The sequence below is a fragment of the Dermacentor variabilis genome, chromosome 1 (genome assembly GCF_050947875.1).
Source record: "Dermacentor variabilis isolate Ectoservices chromosome 1, ASM5094787v1, whole genome shotgun sequence".
In the NCBI taxonomy this organism is placed as follows: domain Eukaryota; kingdom Metazoa; phylum Arthropoda; class Arachnida; order Ixodida; family Ixodidae; genus Dermacentor; species Dermacentor variabilis.
This window is the reverse complement of record NC_134568.1, coordinates 187,636,407-187,661,034: the sequence shown is the minus strand read 5'-3', so window position 1 is coordinate 187,661,034 and position 24,628 is coordinate 187,636,407. Positions and strand designations below refer to the sequence as shown.

The following is a 24,628-nucleotide window of genomic DNA, read 5'->3' as shown; positions in this document are numbered from 1 at the left end:
CACTTCGCCACAGCCTTTGCAGTGGAAGGCATTGAAGAACGATCGGGAGCACTGCGAAGGGGACCACAGGCGATCTTTGATTGCCGGTAACTTTGGTTCTGCTGAGCACATTAAAGTGCTTTTTGTGGTAAAGTATTTCTTAAATAGTGTGTTTTAATGTCAAATGTCTATCTCGACTTAGATAAAAAGTGGTTCAGGACCCCTTTAAAACACTTGGATGACAGTGCATGACACTGAGCTCTGCAGTTTAACCATTATGAGAGGGAGAAAAATTAATAAAAAATTTGAAATTTGATTGGTGCATCTGTACTGGTTGTGTGTTCGTTTGAGATTAAATGGGTTACATGCAGTAAGTTTGCTTTGACAACTAGAAACCATCCTACACGAAACTGGAACTTTCTTTTTCACCCATGAATTTTGGCCACACTCTTCTACAAGCACCAACCTGAGACCTTCAGTATAGGGAACTGCTCTGAATGCTAAAGAATTGCATTGGGGATTTTTGTGCTGCAGAACTGCTCTAGAGCTGTTTTCTCCTGCTTTAAAAATGGCTTAAAAGCTGTTGTAATATTGCAACCATTGCAAAATTCAAATTTACATCTCAAGGCTGCCTGGGGGACTATAAGCAATGCTGTAATAAGGGGCTCCAGATTAATTGTGACAATCTGTGGTTAACTATAATGGAAAAAAATCGAAGTACACTTTCCCCCATTAGAATGCAGCCACCATGAGAGCGAACTGGGTTTACGGCATCTGCCTCTTTCATAGTATTTTCATAGAAGAGAAATATTGATGATTTCAGTGTCAGATATTTGAAGTTGAATCCAGTTGTATGACCAGTTACCTTTCAGCGAAATAAATATTTGCAAGATCCTAGTGCTTGTTAGCCTTTATTCTTTTTCTGATTTACAAAATCTTGTACTTTTTACAGAGAAAACGGAGAAGTTCACTCTGACACTTAATCATCTGGATCTCGACAAGAACGACACTGTTTCCATAAGTTCCTTATCGCAGCCACACAAGCCTGTGCTGCAGCTAAATACATCATTTTCTTCGTTGGCACCTGTGGAAATGAGCTCTGTTAATGGTGCCTATGTAATAATAAAACGCAACAAATGTGCTCAGGCAAACAGGACAGTTGCTGCTGGTTCTCTGTCTGGTGTCTTAGGTGAGTGCTTTGGATTTGGGTTTTCCTCTTCTCTGCAATAATGCATGCTAATGGCTAGCTGGAGCTGTTAATTATATGTTAGGTTTACTTTACCAAAACTGTTCGTCTGCATGCAGTAAATACTGTAGACTCTTGCTGATGCACTTATTATTTTCTTTTTTTGAAATGTGAGCATTTAGAAAGGCAAGCATCCTGCTGTGAAAATCTTTGATCAAAGTTGTAGGATTCAATGAGCTTGCAGTGTTATTTACTGTGAGCATACCAAAAATGTGTATGTACCCAGCAACCTGTCAATGTCTAATCTTGAATCAACAGTGTCTACTGAGTTTTGTGAGCTTAAAGTCACCTGACCAAAAAACTTAAAACAAGCAAAAAGAAAAAGTCATACGTGTTGTGTCTCGAACAGAAGCATGGTTGATATAGCACAACTTTTATTTAATGCACACTTTATAGTTACATCATGCAGTGGTTACATGATGAAGGCGCAAGCTGGCGGCAAGGGCTGGTGCTGCTGTCTGGCTCCAGGGGTGTCCGGAGGGCGAGAATGAATGTTCGTGACGTGCCTTCTGGCAGGCATCGCTGCCACCACTCACTATCCATGCGGTCCATGTTGTCACGTAGAGATGGTGACACTGTACCGTGCACTACACGACAATAAGAGTGGTTTATTTTTTTGGGGAAAAAAAGAAGCTTAAGTTTGAAACAATGCTTTGTGCGTATTGAGGTGCCCTTTTTTGTGCCTTGTCTCCACCTCGCTGTGATAATAGCCCTCACGTGCATGATCGAGATGCCAGACATTGCTAGTGTGCTGGAGCTACTTTCCCATGCAAACTGTGCTTCTGCCTCCCAGAATCAAGTAACTTACACAAGCACACATCACCCATATGCACATTGACCGGCCTTCCTATGATCACCCTCGGGCACCCTCTCCTCCAAGCTCTGTATTGCCGAGCACTTGCTCACAACAGCAGAGGCTCTACAGGCCCACGACCAGTTAGACAAGAGCCCTTTGTTCTCACAAGTTCTCAAGCTTGTTTAACCACTATCCCCCACAGTGGCTGTGCATATTCAGATCAGTCTTGTGAGAGCCTTTGCCCACAAGCCTTGACTCTCGCGCTGTCTTTGGTTAATAAGCTCGTGTTTGTTGGTCTGACTCTGGAGCCTTCTCTTTGCTGACTCGGAAAACCTAGCTGTATTGTCCTTTGTGTGCTACAGAGTAGAGGAGTGTTCTGTCTGCCCTTTTCTACCCACTGCTCTCTGGGTAAGCCTCAGGCAAACCCATCTCCACAACCCACAGAATAAACAGAAATGTAACGTGGCAATCACTAGAGCTGTCTGGATGGCACTCATTATGCCAAAGAATAGTTGAGATGTCTACCTTGAGTGAGAGTTTCAATGTTTACTCAAGTGCAGGTCAGTAATTTTTTTTTATATAACAATGTGCGTAGGTCAGATGTCTGTCTGCTGTAATTCTAGGATGCAGTTTGACCATAAGCGCCAGATCTTAACCCTTTACTTGCCATGCCCGAGTCTGCTTGGCTGGCCACCAATGCCAAACTTCTGGCCGTGCCCAATATAATTTGTGAAGGCAGACATCCATAAACTGGTGTTACCGTGTGCTCCGAAGTTGGTTAAACTCTGGGATGGAAGTGCTACGCCAGTTACGCCTTTTTGTGCCAAACCATTGAACTGTGCCAACCTGTGCCAAAATTCTTAATTTCAAATGAAGGCACGAAATTTAGGAGGATGTGCATGTTCAGTGGCAACCACACAGCCATAGACACATAGGCTACCACCTAGCCCTGCAATCCAAGTCTAAGCAATCAGTTTCAGCTTCGTCTTTGGAGCGTGGGTTTGTTTGGGAGCATAACTGTAACTAGGCTGAAAGAAAATGAATACCATTATGTGCTTTATATTTTGTTTTATATAATTGTTATCCATTTTCATGTATGCCAACTAGCTAAAGATTGCTTGTACTGGTGCTCATTTGATGGGGCAGTCAGGAAGGAAAGCCGTGGTGAATAAAAAAGGTGCTACAGTTTGCTCAGCGTGTAGCTCATAAATTTCGTTAAACATTTTAGCACAGCCTTTCGTGCTCTATTGGTAAATCTGTATAAATTAATGGGCAAACATCATGTGTTTGTGTGTCATTCTAATTTCACACTTGCACCACATCCGGTTGCCAGAATGACAGTGTGGCATGCTGACAAATGACCTGTTTCCTTTCATGAAACTTTGTGGTCACAAATATCGAATGGCAACCGCAATTTTCCCTCGAATTTGCACTCTCGCTACGCTACTTTCTGCACGGCCATACCACACAAGGTCAGGCTTTTGCCACCACAGAAGGCAAGCCAAGGATGTGAAGTTTTGTATTTAGTCAACCTTAGTGGCCAAATAGTGGTCGTAATTACCGTATTTACTCGATTGTAACGCGCACCCATTTTCCATGACCAAAAAGAAAGAAAAAAAAGAATGGCCTCGATTGTAACGCGCACCCGTTTGCCGTGATCTAAAAAAAGAAAAGTCCTTTACAATATTGTGCACCTCATGCATTACAGAAGTACAGGCGCCCAAATCTTTAACTGGTGTGCGCGAGCGGCGACTTTTCCGTGCGTCGGCGCCGTATGACGGGGCGAGGCTGGAAACAGCTTAGCAGACGATGGGCCCAGCTGAGCGCGCTTTGTCCGCATGCGCTTAGCCTCAGACTCTTTCCAGCCGCGCCCCGTCATACGGCGATGACGCACGGAAAAGTCGCCGCTCGCGCACACCAGTTAAAGATTTGGGCGCCTGTACAACTTTCTCTCATTTGGAAAAACAAACATTTAATCCCAATGCTCTAATGTTGCAATAAATAAAAAAATTCGCAGTTTTGTTGGAAAGGCGCAGCATCGATTGCGATTGCAAATTAGTAGACAGCTATACGAAAAATAGGGATAGTAGTTTTATCGGCTGTATAGGCTTTCAAAAATTCGCTTGCTAACCAAATTAACAAGCATGGTGTCACATGCATACAAGCAAACATGAACATGTCTCATTCATGGACTTAAGCTCTTCATCAAAATGCTGTAATAAGGAAGTGCAGTAGCAGGAGCAAGCAAATTGACCTTTGTGCAGCCTCTCGCTTCAATGTGAACTAAGCGACGAGAACACAGCGCAGTGTGCCTAGATGCATGGACTCTCCATCACAGATTGCTTTCAAGATGCTACATAGGCGGCCGTGCCTACACAACAGCCGCTGGAGTAGAATGCCTCTCCTGCTTGTGCCATTCCCACACGGAAGTTTCAGGAATTCTGACCGCCTTTGATGGTGGCCCGATTTCCACCCATCTCTGCACACGTGATCACTTTCCTGTAAATTGTGGCATCATTATGAACTCGGCGTCTCTTCGCAGTCGGCACTTCTGTGCTGATAAAGCAAACGTAGAAATCGGGAAGACGGACAGTGGAGTAACCTAAGCACACGTACACTAAAACCTTGTTAAACCGTACCCGCTTAAACAGTAGTTTCACTCATATGTAGTAAAGTCAAATCCCTAACTCAGCGGCTATTGAACATAATGTGTTTTGTATCCGCGTAAACCTTACCAGCTTATTACGTACGTATCGGTTAACACGTAGTGTTTCCACTTTTTGTCACGCAAGCACGTCGGTGCGCGGTCTCCATCGGGTCGCCCGGCAGAACAACAAGCCTCAGAGATCGGAGCCATGTATCAGAACAACAGCCTCCAAGCACCCTGTGCGTTTGCGTGTGAAGCCACGTCAACATCAACATCATTTCGGCGCCATGCCAGAGAACGCTGTGGCATCATGCAAACAAGGACTCTGATAAAAAAAGACGGCAGGTGCTCAGCGTTGAAGATAAATTAGACATCGTTCATGCTATTGAACTTGATGCAAAGAAGTTGGCACTGACACATGACAGAGACCTACTGTTGGCTACAGTGTGTGGCATTTGTAATGCGAAAAAGTTGCTCAGCAGCGCTGCTGCGACTGCGGAGATGTCGGCTTCAAGGTTCGACTTTTCGCCATCGTTGCCTCTGTTGCCTAAATGTCGCTAGTGACAGTAATGAGGACAACATGGAAAGCGACTGCACAGGCGATTCAGGCACGACAGTGGCAGAAGCTGCGCGTTACGTCATCCTCATGAATGCAATCGTCGTGATGAGAGCAGCATCCCGCAATGAAAATGAAATGGCACCCTGCGACATCTGCAGCGCTACCGCGCCTGTGTAGGACAATATGCAATGCCAACGAGGAATTTGCCATGCGAGTGTTTGCCAAGAAGAGGGGACTGGCTGTAAAGCTGGCTCACAGCTTCAGTAAGTTTGAGGCCACGGTCGTCGCTGTTAGGCTGCTGCGGCATCAAACGAAAATAACACTTTTGTCCCGCGAGGTGAATAAATACTGCAGCTTTCTTCCCCTTTCGTCGCACTCCCTCCGAGTTCCGTTTTTGACAGGTAAGTGGGCGAGCTCATGCTATTTTGGTTAAGCAGTACTACTGTTTAGTACGTACTTTTTCTGAGCTCCGGCCAACTATGGTTTAACGAGGTTTCACTGTACTACAGCCCATGGAAGAAGCTATGGCAGTTGGGCTTGAAGCGCTTATGAGGCGGCCATTTTGAAATGCCGATGGAGGTACGGCAATGGAGATTTAGGCTCGTGCGGAAATTTGCGGAAGTGCGGATTTAGCTGCTTCCAGAACTGCTCCGAAACTTTCTTGGCCACTTCCAGTATCCCTGTAAACTGGAATTTTATGGTAGGTTTTGTTCTTATTAGACAGCATGATAAAGGTTACCAGGGTTGCTCGCATATCTAATTTTTTACATGGCGAACTGGCCTAAAGTGCCTACATGTTCTTTTAATGATGTGGAGATTTAGTAACTTCTTATGAACTCTAATTCAGAACTTTGATGTTCATTACGAGATTCTTCAAGGGATGATGACGTAGACGAAAATGCCATGTTGCCTGAGGAACATTAGTTATTCTAACTAAAATTAATAATTAGTATAAGTTCCAACTTTTGTGTAAAATATCAGATATAAAAATTTGTCAAATGTTTTCAATCATTCATAAATAGCATTTGAATTTAAAGCCTCTTAGTGTGTTATTTAACCATTTCAAGGTCGATTTTTCGTTTATTGCAGATTCCAATTGTTCTGATAGACCTATTTTGAAAAAAATTTACTGTAATTTTTCTAGGGTGACTGTAAAGTGAGAAAAAAATATTTACTGTTTACTCATAAGTAGCAATAACAAAAAAAGGAAATAAACTGATAAGAACTGCAAATTTGATGCATCGTTATACGCATAGTTCAAAGCTTAGAAAATGCGCAAGCGAGAATATTTCGCAAGTGTCAAATGTTCCTGCTCTAACACTAATATTTACGTCCGTAGCATAATCGAACTGCATAGGTGAATGCACTCCAGAAAACTGTGGTTGTGTACCCATCAAGAAAGCGAAACGTGTGACAAGCTTCTGCTAATCTTCATCATATCACCGACCAGAGCCAATTAGTTTTCGCGAGTTTCAAAAAAAAAGGGGGGGGGGGGGAAACGCATGCATGGCGGCATCCTTCATATGCGCACCCCTGTGAGCAATAAATGAGTGAGTAACAGGTGGTCACCCTTTGAGCTATTAGTAACTAGATAGCCATCAGTTTTGCAGGCGTAAGAAGCCGACGCTTCCCACGGACCAAAACCCAAACTAACTGCTGCCTATCCGCGCTCGCGCCAACGCACTAGTGGTAGTATATTGAGAAGGGCAGCGGATTGGGCGAGTTGGTGTTCCATGGTAACAATAAAATTCAAACAGCGCTAGACGGCAGGACCAGAAAGAGGAGGTTCAGTTCAGCGCCGTGTTTGTCTCCTCCTCTTTCTGGTCCTTTCGTCTAACGCTGTTTGAATTTTTTTGTAGTATATTGACACGTGTATTCTATGCAGAGAACAACGAAGATAGGGACATTAACGGACTTCATCTAGTGGGTCAGTGAGATTCGGCAAGGACGAAGAAGACATGTCTCTGGCCTGTTTGTTTTGAACAAGTTGTCCTGCAGTTCTTGAAAATCGTCTCTCTGTCTACTGTCCGCGTTTTACTGCGACAATATAGATGCGCCGGAGTAAACATCGTGCAGTGGAAACCGAGAGAGGGAGGCACGAGAAAAAAATTCTCTGTGTTCCCGTGTAGTGGCAGTACGTGCCAGGAACAAAAACATTAGGAAATATGCGCGCTTTTTAAATATACAGATGGCGCCGTAAATATGCGGCAGCGACCATTTTGGACTTGTTTGCAACGCCATATATTTACATCATTGACCCTGAAAGGGTTAACAGGAAATTGAATTCTTTGCACTTCTGAAAAACACCCAGCATCCAATGGCTTAAGTCTCCTCATGGCCACAGTATTCTAGGTGTTATATCATAGCCTAGTCTCCAATATCTAGCTTCCAATATCGGGCGGCCCAATCTTGGAGGACATGATTACAGCTGTTGGGCTGGCCTGTGCTGTTTTGCTGGAACATAGCATTTTGTTGATCTGGGCTGCTGTCTTTGATCGTGCTGCTTGGCCTTGTGAAATGCCCATATTCATTATGTCACTATACCACTGCCTTTAAAGGGCCCCTCACCAGGCCCAATGCAAGTTTTGGTTATACGCTGGAAGTTGTTACGTGTCCTCTAGGGAGCAAAGTTGTTACGTGTCCTCTAGGGAGCATTCTGCCACAAAAATTTTTCGAATCAGCTCATTAATAGCCCAGATTAAATATTTCAGTGATGCAAACCCATGATTTCAGCAGGCGAGCTCCACTCGCCTCGTTTAGCCTTCTCAAGCGAAATTCCTTCCCTGCGTTCTCCCATACCAGAGCTTGAGAATCGCATGACCCATATGTCATGGGCCCCGCCTTAATTTTTTTCTTCTGCTCGCTTTTTTTGCGGCATGGCACACTTCTGCTGCTGGCGTCGTGCACGTGCTGTTGCGATTGTCTTGTTTCACACAGCACACAATTTTGTATGCTGTGCACAAGGACACCTGACTAGCGGTATAAGTTAGTGCTACACAAATACTGAGGCAGGCACAAGTGGATCACAGAGCATGATCCTGTACTGGAACACGGTAGAAAATGACATAGTTTCGTTGATTGCGTGCGCGACTGCACATCATGCAAACAAGCAGACGAAACGGAAGTGGATCTGTCTTGCTGCGGTGCGAAGTAAAACAAAAAAATGCAGACATTCGGTTTGTGTGTGTTAATATTTTCTCTAAGCTTTAATTCATCTATTGAAGTAACATATTGCGCAAATAGCAGATGTTGTCTTAAATAATTCTCGAAGTCGCGTGTCACCACAAGCGAAGTCACACTGCAGACTCGAGTATGTAGGCACAGGGACACAAGTACGTCATCCTCCGGTATGGAGTGTGGCGGCCGTGAGGACAAAAGAAAACTGCGTTAGGTTTGAAATTTCAGATCTTTCCGTGGCGCCTAGTTCTGTAATACTTTGTATATGCGATCGCTATCACGCATCGTATGCTCTGCGCTTGTCAGTTCAATCAAGCCAGACCTGGTGAGGGGCCCTTTAAGTGAAATATCATTGTATTACAATAAAAGAAAAAGAGTCAAACCTTTGAGCCCAGCACAGGTGCCATTTCAGTGACAAGAGCGTGTGCTGTTGACGGAAACTATGGAACAAAAGGCCAATGATGGCAGTGAAGACAACAAGTGAATGTTGCCTGTGCTTTGCAGAGATGGGTTGCGTGGGACACTACAAGCTATGATCAGAAATGGGCACGACGCTCCTCCACTACACAATGCACAGAGGCGCTACATTACGGTTCGTCTCTCCGACCCAGCGCAGAGAAGGCTTTCGGATGAGATTGCACTGCGACAGTCACGACACTTACGAGTAAAGGCTCACCCCAAGGCAGATAAGAGTATGTGCGGTCATTGCACTAGGTCATTGCACCAAGCAGGAAAACAAAGTGTCACGAGAGCAAAGGTCTCATGTAACCGACTTGTTGCAGGCCTGTGAGCATCTCCCACGGCGATGAAGTGCTCAATAGAAGAGTGCTCGGGTGGGGGGGGCACCTGGGAGCCGCGACTTGGGAGGCCAATTGGCGCACGTCCCTGAGACGTATTTAACGCGGTGACTCGATGCCGGGAGGGATAAGCACGGTTTACGTTAGAAATTAGCTGCAGCATGCTAGCCGTGTCTGCGATGTTGCCACTGGAGCAACGGTTCCCATAGATTGAGCTAAGCGCAACACGCAAGGTGGGGGACGGGGCACGGGAAGGCACCTTAATGCCCACAGCATGCAACGAACATCATAAAGCATAAAATGCATGTTCATTTCACAGTTAAATGCCTTTTTTGTTTGGCTTACAACCAAGGAAAGTCTTCCCCCTCCCTCTTTGTGGCTTCCTAATTTTGGCGGTCTACCTAGGATTATTGCTGGCCTAGATTTGAGTAAATACGATGGTGTCCACTATAGGTGTTTTTGTTCCTGACCCTTTGTGGCATACTCAAAAAAATTTGCCAGTTATGCAGCGTTTCGCATATGTTATTGCAGTCTGCGTATATTGGAACAAGATAAAAAATGGTAGTTTGGCACTTCCTTTTCTTTCCATCCTTCCTTCCTCTCTTATTTTTATCCCCTCACTACCTTCCTCCCCTCTTGAAAAAACTTATTCGAGCAGGTTGCTTGGAAATCTGTTCAGTCTAATTTGTTAAAGTTTCTTATTTCTTAACCTGCAGGTTCAAGCTTTGCTCCGAAGTTGGTTCCAGGAGTTAGCTACTCCTTCAAGTCTCCAATGTTCCCTAACCAATATCCCCTGAATAGCACCCGCTCGTGGACTTTTAATGGAACAGGCATCGGTGGATTTCACTTGACCTTCTCATCTATGGACATTGCTCAGGTATGTTATGCTTAAATGCTTTCTTTTTTCTTTTTCTTTTACTCTCTAACTTACGTATAGCTTTCCGAGATTCTGCTATATATTGTTTAAACAAATGCTTTTGAACAAGGCTGTTTTGGGACAGTCATACAAAGCATTGTGCAAACTTTGGGGTTATCTGAAACTCATCAAGTAATATATAAGCATTCAGAAAACTACTAAAATTTATATAAGTGTCAAAGTCAATTTTATACAACTGGAAGGTCGCATGATTATAAAACTTCATTGTGCAAGTTACATGTTGATAAGAGCACTGCTGCAACAGGTTAACACATTCTTAAGTTGAATGTAAGAAGCATTATGTCATTTATCTTGCAGCTACCACTGTTTTCATAACACTGATAAAAATTACTCCCCAGCTAGAAGCGCTTCTTCATATCGGCAGTTATATAAGTCTCCCATTAGTAGTCATTATTTGAAACCACAATAGCGACACTGCCACTTATAAAATGACAGCAAGCCAGTATTAATTTGCTAAAAAGGTAGCACGGTTGAGCTGCAAGTGCAAGGAACGCATTGATGAAAACCTCCAGAGAAGGCTATCCTGAACCAAATATTGTTACCAAACTGTATCACCATGATTATTGTAGGTACCATATTAATTATTAAGTGCTTGGCCTCGTCCTGTTTGTGCCCCTCGATCCTGCTTTGCGCTGCACCACTTAACATTATCAAAAACCAACTAGCCAAGCCATTGCCCTTCTAAGCACCATATTAAAGTACATCGAAAGGACCTAGAATGAGCAGAGATGGTTGCTAGGTGGTTTAGCAAATAATTTTTTTTATTGCAAATCAATTTAGCAATTCATGCTTTTGTGGTCCATTCGTAACAGCTTGCAAGAAAGTGCAATTTTTGAAGCTAATAATCACTTATTGGATCTTGTGCCAGCAAACCACAAGCTCCAGTAAGTGATTATTAGTTGTACGCTCCATATGTAGGAAGCAATCAAATGCAGCTTTTGTTGGAGAGTTTTAGGTTAGGGGACGCAATCGGCTTGTGCAGACCCTGACGTAGCGGTCTGTACATGCGCAGTACCATGTGCAGTACCATGGCCCCTAGTTCTATCGTATGCAAGCCATTTGCGTCCCCTAATCTTAAGCTTTCTACTAAGTATGGGGACGAGGAATTTGTGCATAGGTGTGCATTGTGCATTGTGATCACAGCTATCACCGCTAATCCTATTGTGATAAGCATCTTCGCCTATCTGTTTCACAGCGTGTGGTGCCGTCACAAGCGTAGAGCACGCTTAAATAGGCAATAACTGAAACGTGCCGCCGTTCCCTGGTGCAGACTGTGATCGTACACATTTTTCAGCTGTTAGATCCCACGTGAACAAGAAAAGGCACTAGGTGTGCGCGATCTAGAACAGTGGGTTGCTTCGATTTTTCACTTCTGCCTACCCACGGGCTGCCCGAGCCAGACCTAGTGCCTTCATTCTTCTCGGGTTGCTCCACCCACCGGGCCACACACTTTCGCCGGGCGTTCATATAAGTCGGGCTGGGCGGTTCTGGCTACCTGTGGGCTACCAGAACCAGCCAAGCAGATTTTGGTCTGGCTGCTCTATGGAATTTCTCTGGCTAGCAGACGACTAAAAGAGGCAATGAGCACTCACCGTTGTATTTATGGGTACTTGACAGATTGCAACGGGGGGCGCTCGAGGACTTTACCTCGCTCAGCCAACTGGCTACTGTCATCTTTTGATTTCTTTACTTCTATGTAATCTTCTTAGGTTTTAACGCAGCGTTCCGCATTGCAAGACGGTGCGATGCAAGCGGCGGTGAGGCATTAGAAGCGCGCGCAGGTGTGTGTGTGTGTGTGTGTGTGTGTGTGTGTGTGTGTGTGTGTGTGTGTGTGTGTGTGTGTGTGTGTGTGTGTGTGTGTGTGTGTGTGTCTGTGTGTCGTGAAGGCTTCCCGGCATTGAACAGCGCACCGTGCTCTCGTGCGTGCATGTTATTTGCGTCGTGTACCACACAACTTGTCGGCGCTCATTCACACACATTGCGGTGCATTTTTGGTTCATCTTTCTCTGGTGGTGTTCACATATCTCGCATATATATGCGGCGATATCTCCTTTTTCTGCAGTTAGTGAAGACGCCGCAGCTAGTCCATGTTCTCTCTGTCTCTCCATCGTATGCTTGGGTGGCAGCTCAAAACCGGTACTTATTCTAACTGCAGGCCTTTGATATTAGGAATGCACTGGTTGAGTAATAGACACATACATTAGCTTATTGGTCTCATGATCGCGACCAACATTGTTTTTCGTGTGAAACTTCTTGCTGGTCACAGGTGGCAAGCATTTTCATGTGCCAGCTGCATCCCCAGCTTCTTAGGGTCAATAGAGAAGCACCACCAGCTGAAACAAACACTGAAATCGAGCCTTTTTCACATCTTGTCAAGTGATGACACAGCGCCAACTCATCAATGTCACCAGTGAGCGAAGTGATCGCTTTGAGCAGGCATCTTCGAGTGATCATTTTCCGGGATACAAGCACTATGCGTGATTTCGCGTCTTGGCATCGGACGCATCGGAGGCCGTTGTTGCGATGTGCAAAGTGAAGTTGGGACAGCATGCGTTTTGTGCCAAGTCACGCGATATCTAGCGAAAGTGATTGCATCCCTGAATGCAACTATATATCATCAAGCTGACAATGCATAAATGGTCCGACTATGCCAGGTGCACAGCTGATAGCATGTTTACTTTTATACTGCGGGCAGCTGCCCCGGCATTCGATTTTACAAACCTCGGGCAGCTTTGGGTTGTCTTGGGATCCCAGCATATGTGACTTCCTCTCAGGACCAGAACTAGCTGGCTGCCATTTGGCTACCAGCGGGCTGGCACTACTCAGGAAATCAAAGAGGCCAAGTATATACATGCCCGTCTCACATCAAAATTACGGCGCACACTGTTGCTTATTTCAGTACCAGCAAATCTCCTCCCGGGTCATTGCACGCCGCATTCATAGCTATCGCCACCAAACCTATTGCGATATGTATCTTCACCTATCTGTTTTGCAGTGCATGGTGTGTAGTGCCATTGGTAGCATACTGCAGGCTTCAAGTACCGTATTTACACGATTGTAAGTCGACTCGAATGTAAGTCGACCCCCCCATATCGCTTGACCGGAAAAGAAAAAAAAAAAAAAAACGAGGGCGCATTCGATAACGAAAATTTATTAGTAGCTGACATGGTCACTGGACTACTCGTCTTCACTAGTGCTGCCATCGTCATCGTTGCTGCGGTCCCACAGCGCGTTGTGGTCCAGCGAAATTCCAAATTTGGCAAACGACCGCACCAGGACATCTTGCAGAACAGCAGCCCACGCCAAATGCACCCAACCACATGCAGCCGTCAGGGAGGCTCTTTTGACAGGTCCGGTTGGCGTAATTTCGCAGTCTTCTGCCGCCAGCCACTCGTACTCACAGCGGAGCAGAACCTTAAAATTAAGGCAAAGGTCCGGGCTTGTTTCATGACCACGTCACACTTCACTGGCAGGGACCGATCACGCATTTCAGCGATGCTGTCGCAAGCTTAGCCTACAGCTCCGGAAAGCGTCCAGACTTCGGCACGTGGGAAATTTCTCACTTGCCGCCACAGGGTGAAAATTTCGCTTCGCTGCAGTCGCCACTCTCGCACCACCCGTTTAGAAACATCGAAATTGTGGCCCGCAGCGCAGTGATTTGTTTCTTCGGCATAAAGGATGGCAGCCCTCTTGAACGCTGCTGTGAACGAGTGCCGAAAGATTAGTGGGCCTGCAGCACTCATGACGACTGGGGAAGCATAGAAGTAGCACGTAGCCGGCAGTCAAGTGGAGCGCGTCAAAAAGTTTGTCAAACCAATGCCAATGCCTTTAAACAGAGAAAGAGAAACCCGCGAACGGTGTCTGCTCTTCCATGAACTACCGATACTCCCCGCAAGCGCCGCCGTTCTAAGGGTGCCGCCGTAAATGGGAACAGCAGCGCTTCCATCAACTATCGACACCCCCCATGAGTGTTGCATGCACTGTAAGACTCTCAAAAATGTTGAAAAACCCTTCCGAAAAGCAAACAAACACGCGGGATAGCGAAAAGATACGGGTAGGACCATAGAGCAAACATAAAATTGTAACTACGTTGTAGCTCTCGTTGGTATCGCTTTTTTTTTGGCGGGGCCATGTTTTGGTTTCGACTGTAAGTCGACCCCCCAACTTCAGACTTTCAAATTTTAAAAAAGGGGTCGACTTAAAATCGTGTAAATACGGTAGACGATACTCCAAACACGCCAACGTTCCCTGCTGCAGGTGGCGCGATGTGGGCATCATGTTTCGCTTCGACGACATCTGGCGTCGCCAACCAGTTCAATTCTGTTTCGGTTTACTGTCGCCCTCTTAAAACGTCAAGTAATAGGAAAACAACAAAACACATCTCGGGCTGGTGGAGCACCACCAGCTTGACGTGCATCGGTGTTTCGTGCCACAACGATTCATGCAACGCTTCGCATTACGTAGATGTCAACAATAGTTGAGTCTGTCAGATTTTTTGGTCGCTTCAAATCGTATGTTTTCCCGGTTAGTACATTTTTCTCATGTTTTTTTTTTTTTTTTTTACGTATGGACGAGATTTTACTGTAGTTATTTTGAATATCCATAGTTAGACTGTAATATTCAATTCGTATTAGAAACTTTAAATATTTACCCATTGCTTTTTCTTTTTTTCAAGTATGACTTTTGCCCTAAAACGGATATTTGAAGTTTTGCATAATTAAACTTGGCTGTTAGTGAAGTAATTTTACTTCAGGAAATTGTCTGGGTAACTCAAGATGACTGCAAACTATGTGCCATTGGTCTCGTGTTCTCAGGCGTACCACTCTAGTTACGCGAAACACAGGAGAAAGAGCCTACTACTTCATAAATTGGCAATGCCGCTTACTAGTAACCGAGCACCGCGAAGTGATGTGCTGTCTCTCTTAAGTTGTCACCAGCTGAGCTTTGCAATGGGAAATTTCCACAAAACCCCAATCATGCTGCAGAAGCAATAGCAGTCACAGAAAGTACAGTACAAACTGCAACACGTTTAATTTCATTCCATTTCATTGCTAGCCGAACATGCACAGATTATTGGGATATTTGGTTTGTAAACACACACACACACACAATGGACAGTTAAAAGCCACCACGTGTGGCACAACACCTGCTTACATATAGGGAGGAAGATATAGAAAAGTACATCCGTTTATCACTATGCTCGTGCTTTAAAGTGTGATATCAACGGCCGTACTACAGTTGTGCAGCAATAAATATACTATAGCGAAGGCATAGGTGAATACTTACACCACCAGCCATTTCATCTCACTTTTGAATCTCATATAATCATTGTGATGTCCAATGATGGAACTCAAGCCTGTAAATTTGGTGCGAATGTAAATTTAAGTACGCTGGTGTATTGGCTTTCCGGAATACCATAATACGAAGCCACTAGAAACTTTTTTTCATTAAACAGAAAGTGCTGATACACAAGTCTAACATTCATGTGCAGTCATATTTTCACATGGATCATGCCATTTTTGTTGCTTTTTTAGCTTGATTGTAATGCAGTAAAACGTGTTCCTGGGCGAGTTGGTTACTTATTGCAGGCATAACAACAGCGTTAGGAAACACCCACAAAAGAAAGGAACACTGACTGACGATTGTCCATGTTTGTCAGTGTTCCTTTCTTTTGTGGGTGTTCTTTGAGGCTGCTTTTGCCTGTAATAATTGATTGTAATAGTGTCCATATTTCAGTCAGCTAGTTAAAAGCATCCTTGTTTTGCAATATGTGTAAATTTGGACTCGGCCTACTTTTGTTTCAGTACAGTGCATTTGGAACATAGGCAACATACCTTTTCTTTTTTTTCTCTTAAGATTAGATTATGATCTGCTTTTTTATTCAGGTAGTACATTCGCAGGGAACCCACCTAGTGCTAGAAAAACGTATACAAGGCTATGAGCACATGGGTGGAGCCACTTGTGAAAATAGCTTGCGAAGATTGCTGTTCCTCCTTTGACTGTGAAAATAGCACGCGGACAATAACATTTTCTGCATTCCGTTTCCTTTTTCACATCCCTCTCACCAATGTTGAGAAATTTTGCAGCATCCACATAGGCTTAAAGTATTTCAGAACAATGGACACTTGAAAATCTAAATTTAATTAATTGAACTAATTGTGCGATAAGCTACTGTAGAATATTCAACTTGCTTGAACAAATTATGAAGAAAAATAATGGAAACCAGTAGGGAGTTGCACTGTGCCTTAACACACAGAAAAGTAAATGAACTTTACAGAATTTATTTGCTACCACTTTATTTAGGTACTTAAGAATTTGTTGAAAGTTTAAATTAAGTTCTGTTTTTGTTTTGTTTTTTTCCAATAAAGGGACACTAGAGGCAAATATTAAGTCAAGCTAAAGTGATAGATGTGTGCTTAAGAACATCTAAGGCGTCAATATTGTTACGCGAACAAAGGATTAAGACTGGAGACTATTTACAAAGTATATTTACAAGGCGTAGCTAGAGCGCTGGCCAGTTCAGCTGACAGCTCGAGAGCCAAAGAGCGTTCGTCATCTTCATTGGGGTGCCCGCGTGCATCGGCCACAAGAAACATGCAGTATGCATGTATCATTATCCCCGGCAACAGAAGCACCGTCCCGGTGCGTCTAAATACTGGTGATAACAGGAGAGTAATATGGTTTGAGGCGTGCGACATGCACAACTTCAGTGGAATTCGGGGCAAATGCGGCACTGGTACTGACTGGGGCAATTTTGTACGTAACTGGAGTCACTGCGCGTAGCACTCGATATGGGCCTGTCTCAAGACAATATCGCGAACACAGCTTTAGTATTCGAGAAATTAAGGTTAATGCAAGACATGATTAGACTCCTCCAGGTCATTCAAGTACTACCTCGATGAAGAAGGCACTCCTCATTATAATTCTGTCACTAGTACTCAACCACTCGCAATAGAAAGATCATAGTATTGCTTCATAAGACAAAATGAGGTGCTTCTTCTCCGGTTCTTCTTGATTTTTAAAAAAAGAACTCATTGACATTACCCTTAGCAACGACATGGCCTGTTGAAAGGTTTTGTTTTCTCCGCTCTGGAGCTGCCTGCGCTTTAGCGTTTCAGAAGTTTCGTTATTGCATAGTACTATATTGGTTTTTCTGGCTGATGAAACTTGCACTAACTGCAAGTTGCATCCAATGCCACGTCCATGTGATGTTGCGGGATTCCCGAACGGTCCATGCCACTTGACCAAAAACATCTGCAGAGGTGAATGCAACGCTCTGTCTTGGCTCGGCTTCTCCATGGCTGCGCATTAGAGTTTTGCGTAGAAAACCATAGCGCCGTGTGTCGTGCGCTCTTTTATTCCCGACAGCAGTAAAGGGTGGTGATGGCATATGTGTCACCACTCCCCTGCTAAGGGGCGTACGATTTTAATTGCACTAAAGGTATGCGGACCCTCCAGACGCATTTTCTTGTAAACGAAGTCTTTTCCTGGCACAGAACAAGCGCTGCGAGGTTTCTGGAATGGTATTTTAACAGCCCACCACGTTGACTTAGTATTTGCCTTTAGTGTCCCCAATGTTGACGTACAGGCAGTGAGAAGGGGCGCATCAGTGACCACGGTTGAAAACCTACATAATTTTTTGGAGCAACAAAATATTGCAGATGACTCTGCCTCTTGGCACGTCTTCTGCTCTTGAAAAATGTAACCAGCTGTACCGAAACTCCTCTCATTGATTCCTCTTGTGTTTGCTATATTGATTCCTCTTGTGGTTGCTATATAAAGCTTTGATACCTGAAGACAGTTTAGTGAGTTTTTTTGCAGGGAGTTTCACACCAATCAAATAGTTTCCAACCTCTTGAGCACGATTACAATGCAAGTATCTTCCTAACTCTTCATCTTACGAAGTGTAAGACAAGTAGCTGTAGTTGCAGTATGAATTAAGAGGGAATGTGACTTTGAAAATGAACTCCCTTATTTCTTCATGAATTTTGATGAAAATTTGCACAAATGTTTAGAATGTCTCCTTGATGCTTTCTGTGGTGACATGGCATACGAGCGTGACGCGTATGCATGTCGGAAGGAACAGTCGATGAGCCGCGCTCCAGGTGACGAAAGAAAAAGTCCCCTGTTTATTCTGCTGGCCGATAATATACACTCTGGGGACGTCGCATGTTACAAGTAGCTTGGCTCACAGTGGTCGTCCAGCTATCTCTCATGACGTTACACGCCGCACACAGGCAGGTGATAACAGCATATCCCTCTTTTTCAAGCACAGGAACATTCGCGCATACATGGTAGAGAATATGTTATACCAGAAAAAACAAAACAGCAAACCACTCAAAGTCAAGTCGTATGGATTTCTTCACCACACAGGAACATTTGGAAATTCAAGACAGAGAACATATTTTGTACTAGAAAAACACTAAACACCAAAGCACTACTCATGAAAGCCCAGTCGGATGGGTTTCTTCACCAGTCTACCAAACCGTGTTACAGTGGGAGTGGGGACACCACTGGCCACAGCGCGAGTTGGAGGCCCCGCTGGATCTGTTGCGGTCGTGCCATCTGGGCTATGAGCCAATTGTGCCGCGCTCGGCTGCTCCGCGGTTTCTGGAAATTCGTAAGTTTCCATGTGCGCCCTTTCTTTTGGGAGACGGTTAAGCTTTCTCCTGTTTTGGCGGAGGTAAATGCCGTCATCTGTTCGCACTACCTATGACCGCGGTTTCGGTGCTCGTGCGAGGACTGTGGCCTTGGATTGCATGTCTGTCACCCAGACCAAGTCACCTGCTTCTAGCTCGGGAAGCCGTCTGGCCCGATGGCGTCGGTTGTAGTAGCGGCATTACCGCCGTCTCACCGTCTGGTCTCTGGCCACGACTTTCGGGCTGCTTTTTCCCGGATTTCGATGACGTGGTAGCATTGGGACTCTTGTCCTCAGTCGCCTACCCATAAGTATTTCCGCAGGACTGACCCCAAGAATGCCGGGCGTCGCCGTGTAAGCCAACAATGCCAGATAAGGGTCTTTAGACTTTAGAAGGTGGTGCTTAACCGTCTCAACCATTCGCTCTACTTCCCCGTTGCCCTGCGGGTGCCTCGGACTCGCGGTGACATGGCGAAACCCGAAGGACATAGCGAACTGTTCAAACTAAGTTGCCACGAACTGAGGACCGTTGTCGGTCACCACACACTCAGGGATTACATGCCAAGAAAAATACTTTTCAGTCTATCAATGACCGTTCCCGACTTTGTGGAAGGAGGAATGGCTACCTCAGGGTAACGTGAAAGATAATCCACGGCGACAAGATATGCCTGGCCGTTGATTACGCACAGATCTACTCCCACTCTCTCCCAAGGAAACGATGGTGTTGCGGTTGCTATCATGGGCTCGGCTAGTTGCTGGGCATGTTGTGCGCAAACAGTGCACTGATTCACGAACTGTGCCAGATCGGTGCTCAATCCTGGCCACCAGACAGAACCTTTAGCAACATTTCGACAACGCACGATACCCTGGTGCCCATCATGTAGTCTACACAGCACTTCCGTTCTTATAGACTGTGGGATTACCAGTCTTGTTCCTTTCAACAAGAGACCATCAATTATGCTAAGGCATGCTCTATCTTGCCAGTAAGGCATGAGGAAAGAAGGAAAATGCGGTTTCCTTGGCCAATTGGTTTTACACAGTCTGCGCAGGTGTTTGCAAACGGGATCATTAATTTGACATTCTCTCACTCTGGATAAAAAATTGTCCCCCATTTCCAAGCCAAGCAAACACGCCTTAGAGCATACTGTGATAGCTGACACACTCAAGCCTTTTTCAGAATCACTGACTGCTACAGGGGATCGCGAAAGGGTGTCGGCTGTGACTAGCGATTTGCCAGGAATGTACTAGACCGTGAAAAGATAGCGCATTAGGCGTAGCCGGAAGCGTTGAATTCGCGGGGGCATATCATCTATAGCCATCTGGCCCAGTAAAGACACTAAAGGCTTGTGATCAGTTTCAAAGGTAACATTTAGGCCATGGATGTACTCGTCAAATCTTTCGGCTGCCCACGTCAGCGCTAGCGCTTCTTTTTCTATCTGGGAGTATCGCTGTTCTGTGTTAGTGAGAGAACGAGACTCGAAAGCTATTGGTCTACAGTGACCGTTTTTCTGCGTTTGAAAAAGAACAGCTCCCAGTCCGAAAGAGGATGCGTCTGCTGAAAGGATGGTAGGAAGCGTTGCATTGTACATGGCCATACACTGCGCAGAACAAATTAACTCTTTCAGCTCGTTCAGCGCTTTTGCTTGGTCACACCCCCAGACCCATTCGCTATCTTTGTGCAAAAGAGCACGCATCGGAGCGGTAGTTTGCGCCAGGTGAGGCAAAAAGCGACCTAGGTGATTGGCCATGCCGAGCAAGCTTCTCAGTTCGGTGACATTTTTCGGTGCGTTTAGATTCTTAATAGCGCTGTCCTTCACTGGATCAGGCTCAATTCCGTTCTAATTCAGAATATGGCCCAAAAATCTCAGTTTTTTAACGCCAAACAGGCACTTTTTTTTGTTCAGAGTCACGTTTGTGCTAGCTAGGTGTGACATAACATCAGCTAAACGTTCGTCATGCTGGGCTTTCGTATTACCAAACACTAAGATGTCATCCATGACGTTGACAACACCTGGCAGGCCACATAGGATTTCGGACATCCTTTTCTGGAAATACTCCGGAGCGGACGTAATTCCGAACGGTAGTCTGGTAAAACAGTACCTCCCGAATGGAGTCAAGAATGTAGTTAGTTCTTCAGAGTCCCTACTTAGTCAGACTTGATTTCGCACCCGCCAGAGAGCCTAATGCTTGATCGACCGTAGGTAGTGTGAAGCGTTCGCGAACGACGCACTTGTTTAACTTTGTGAGGTCGACGCATACTCTCAGTTCCCCCGACTGTTTCGTTACCAGGACTATTCCTGTGCACCAATCCGTGGGGCCGTCTACCTTTCTAATTATTCCCATGCGCACGAGTCTCTCGATTTCGTGCTTTAGCTTTTCCATGAGCGGAATCGGCACTCGCCGCGGAGCGGTTATGGCATGTGGAATTGCGCCCGGTTGTAACCTGATTGTGTATTCTCCTGGGATAGTGCCTAGACTACGACTCATGCGCGGAAAAAGTGTCTCATACCGTTGCTTGTCTGCAGTAAGCGAGTCGGCAGATTTAACGATACCTAAAGCCTCTAAGGCTGGCAGCCCGAGAAGAACGTCGCGAAGAGGGCTAACGACATAGCACGTTTGTCGGACAGTCCTCTGTTTCCACGCAATCTCTGCGACAAATTCGCCTAGGACATTGAGCTTGTTCCCGCCAGCCCCCTGGAGTACCACGTCTGCGTTATCCAGGGTGGGTGGGCAATCCTGGAAATATAGAAGGTAGAACCGACACTTCTGCACCCGAATCAACTTTAGCAAGGATAGGCACAGAGTTTATCAGAACCTGCACATAGCGCGCTTTCCCGGCCGCGTCAATCGCGCCAATGAAAGTTTCTCCGGTACCATGTTCGACAGCCGAGACGCGTACCTTTCTTTGCGCTGACCCAACTTTCTTAAGGCAGGCTTTCGCAAAATGTCCTTTGTTACCACAATAGTGGCACTTGGAAGCTTTGGCTGGGCACGTCGCCCTCGGGTTCGCGTCGCCGACGCAGTAGGGGCACCGTCCCTCTTTGTGCTGCGGGCGTTTCTGATGGCCTACGGCGTCCACGATGGCGCCTTGGTCCTGAAGTTCTGGCGGGCTCCCGACGCGTACACCCTCCGGTCAAAGGCTCTGCTGCTGCTGCTGACGCACGGTTTCCTTGAGGTGAGCCTTGGCCAGCGCCGTAGCCAATGTCAGCTGCAGATCCATCTGCAAGGCCTCGGATAGTTGCACGTCCCGGAGCCCGACGACAAACCTGTCCCGGATGAGTCTCTTCTTCATATCCTCAAAGTCGCAGCGGTCCGCCAGCACGTGAAGTGCGGTTGCGAACTGATCCACCAACTCTTCTGGCCATTGCTGGCGTCTGTGAAAGCAGGCACTTTCATAAACAATGTTACGCTCTTTGACGAAATGACTGTCGAACTTCTGCTTGACGACATCATAACTTTTTGCTTCATCGTCGGTCAGCTCAAATGTAGCAAAGACTTCGCGGGCTTGGCGTCCCATTGTGTAAAGTAGCGTGCGTACCTGGGCCTCTCCCGAACGTTCATTGAGAGCTGTGGCGAAGCGGTAGTCATCGAAGTGGTCGATCCACGCCGGCCACTCTGACATTTTGTCAAAGTCCAGTGGTGGTGGCTGCTGGAGCCCGGGGATTACCGTTGCGGGCTTGTTTGCCATTTTCTGGAAATGCTGCCACCCGCCGTGGTTGCTCAGTGGCTATGGTGTTAGGCTGCTGAGCACGAGATCGCGGGATTGAATCCCGGCCATGGCGGCCGCATTTCGGTGAGGGCGAAATGCGAAAACACCCGTGTACTTAGATTTAGGTACACGTTAAAGAACCCCAGGTGGTCGAAATTTCCGGAGTCCTCCACTACGGCGTGCCTCATAATCAGAAAGTGGTTTTGGCACGTAAAACCCCATAATTTAATTTTAAATGCTGTCGTCCACGGCCTCAGTGAAATAGTTGACCACCGCCCACTTTTGACACCATGTGGTGACACGGCATACGAGCGCGACGCGTATGCATGTCGGAAGGAACAATCGACGAGCCGCGCTCCAGGTGACGAAAGGAAAAGTCCCCTGTTTATTGTGCTGGCCAATAATATACACACTGGGGACGTCACATGTTACAAGTAGCTTGGCACTCGCAGTGGTCGTCCCGCTATCTGTCGTGATGTTACACGCCGCACACAGGCAGGCGATAACAGCACACTTTCATGAAAGTTTCAGAGTGATACCTTGAGAACATATTATTGAGCAGAATTTTTCTCCCTTGAATTTTCTGGAGAGCCTGAGGAGCTCAAAAAAACACAATGGAAGGCTTGTTGATGGCTTAGCTAAATGCATGCTGAAGGTCATGACAGTCTTGCTTTTTTTTTTCTTTTCACAATAAATTTTTTGGGGTGTCATTTTTTGTGTTACCTTTGCAGAAAGCTCACTTTGGGGTGAAGAAATAGCCACATCATAAAGTTATAAAAAGTGAAGATAAAAAAAGCAAGACTGTCATGACCTGTACTGTAGCCCAAGCAGCATGACAAAAAAACTGTCAAAATAAGCTAAATGGTAACAAAGAAATTGGCTCCAGAAACTGAGCAGAAAGGCAAAGAAATAGTTTTGAGAAAATGGCTCAAAGTTTCACCTTCTCTTAAAGGGATACAGAATAAAAATCGGAGAATATAGAGAAAACCCCACAATTGCATTCCTAAGACACGATTGCTATAGTATATAGTCATTATTCGGGTTACTTTTGAGCGGATGGCTTTATTTTTGACTCTGTATGAGCGGCCACCGCGTAACTCGCAAAGCGCTCCCGACAACAAGCCGGCGGATCTGACGTCACACCTACCCTCAGCAGCCGCGGAGCGAGCTGGCCGGCTGCGCAGTTTTGTTTTCCTCGCGCTGCGCAGTGCAAAATGCAAAGTCCTAGTGAGAGCGATAGCATGAGCGGAACTTATGACTCCGACTTGGATGAGCGGCCTACTGAACGACCACGAACGATAAAGGCGCATGCCTACGATCCGTCCGCGTCGTCAAGCGAAATTGACGACGACCCGCCGCAGCAGTCCCCCTCCGCGGGGCCGAGAGAGTCTGGACCAGCAAAGTGGTGTTTACACTGTGCATTCCATGTAGACGCGTTCGCCTCGAGAGATCAGGGGCGGCATCATAGGTGGAAACCAGATTTAAACGCGGTTCCTGCGGCTCGGATCGCAAGCTCGCACCTGTCACGAATGAGTTAGCGAGACGAGAGGTGCGTGCCTCATTGACAGTGTTGCATCCGAGGCGGTGCGCCCAGCGTGATTCACTCACGCAAACGCTTTGCCGTGTTTGGTTTCAACAGAGCAAGGACGCTTATGCCTCAGGCTATGCAATGTCAGGCGACGTAAGGAATTTATTCTGCGTTCTGCGCAAAGCGGCTTGCTCCGCCCGCTTGGATGGGTAGCTGCTAGCGCGTAAAACATGAAAGCCATCAATGCACAATACAGGTGCCGTGAGTACACACTGTTGAAAAAAAAACGTAGAAATCGTTGAAGATACTGACGCGTGTAGACCTCCCTGTACCTATGCCATCGGAGCAGGTGTGGCCGGCGGCGTGAGCATAACAGTCGGCTGCCGACTCTCGCACGGCAGGTGCTTGATGCGCGCAAGTAGCTGTTTTGAGAATAGATGCGATGAAGCAACGGGTGAGGATTGGAGCCAGGCATGTGCAGTGACTGAAATGCGCCTCTGTAAGCAGGGAACGTCTTGTTATTCACGAAGTGAACGAGTACATGCGCAGCGGTTTCAGCGTCCCGTTGTTTCATCGCAGCCGAGCACTCCTTCCCTTGGTGCACACGAGATGGCG

At 46.0% G+C, this 24,628-nt stretch overlaps 1 protein-coding gene across 1 annotated transcript in view; it reads left to right on the top strand.

Moving 5' to 3' along the window:
• Window positions 1-24,628, top strand: part of LOC142589817 (uncharacterized) — a 228,045-nt gene that overhangs the window by 159,597 nt on the left and 43,820 nt on the right. The window contains exons 13-14 of the mRNA XM_075701397.1: window positions 932-1,168; window positions 9,918-10,078. Coding sequence (XP_075557512.1) covers window positions 932-1,168; window positions 9,918-10,078 — 398 coding nt within the window. The remainder of the gene's footprint in view (window positions 1-931; window positions 1,169-9,917; window positions 10,079-24,628) is intronic.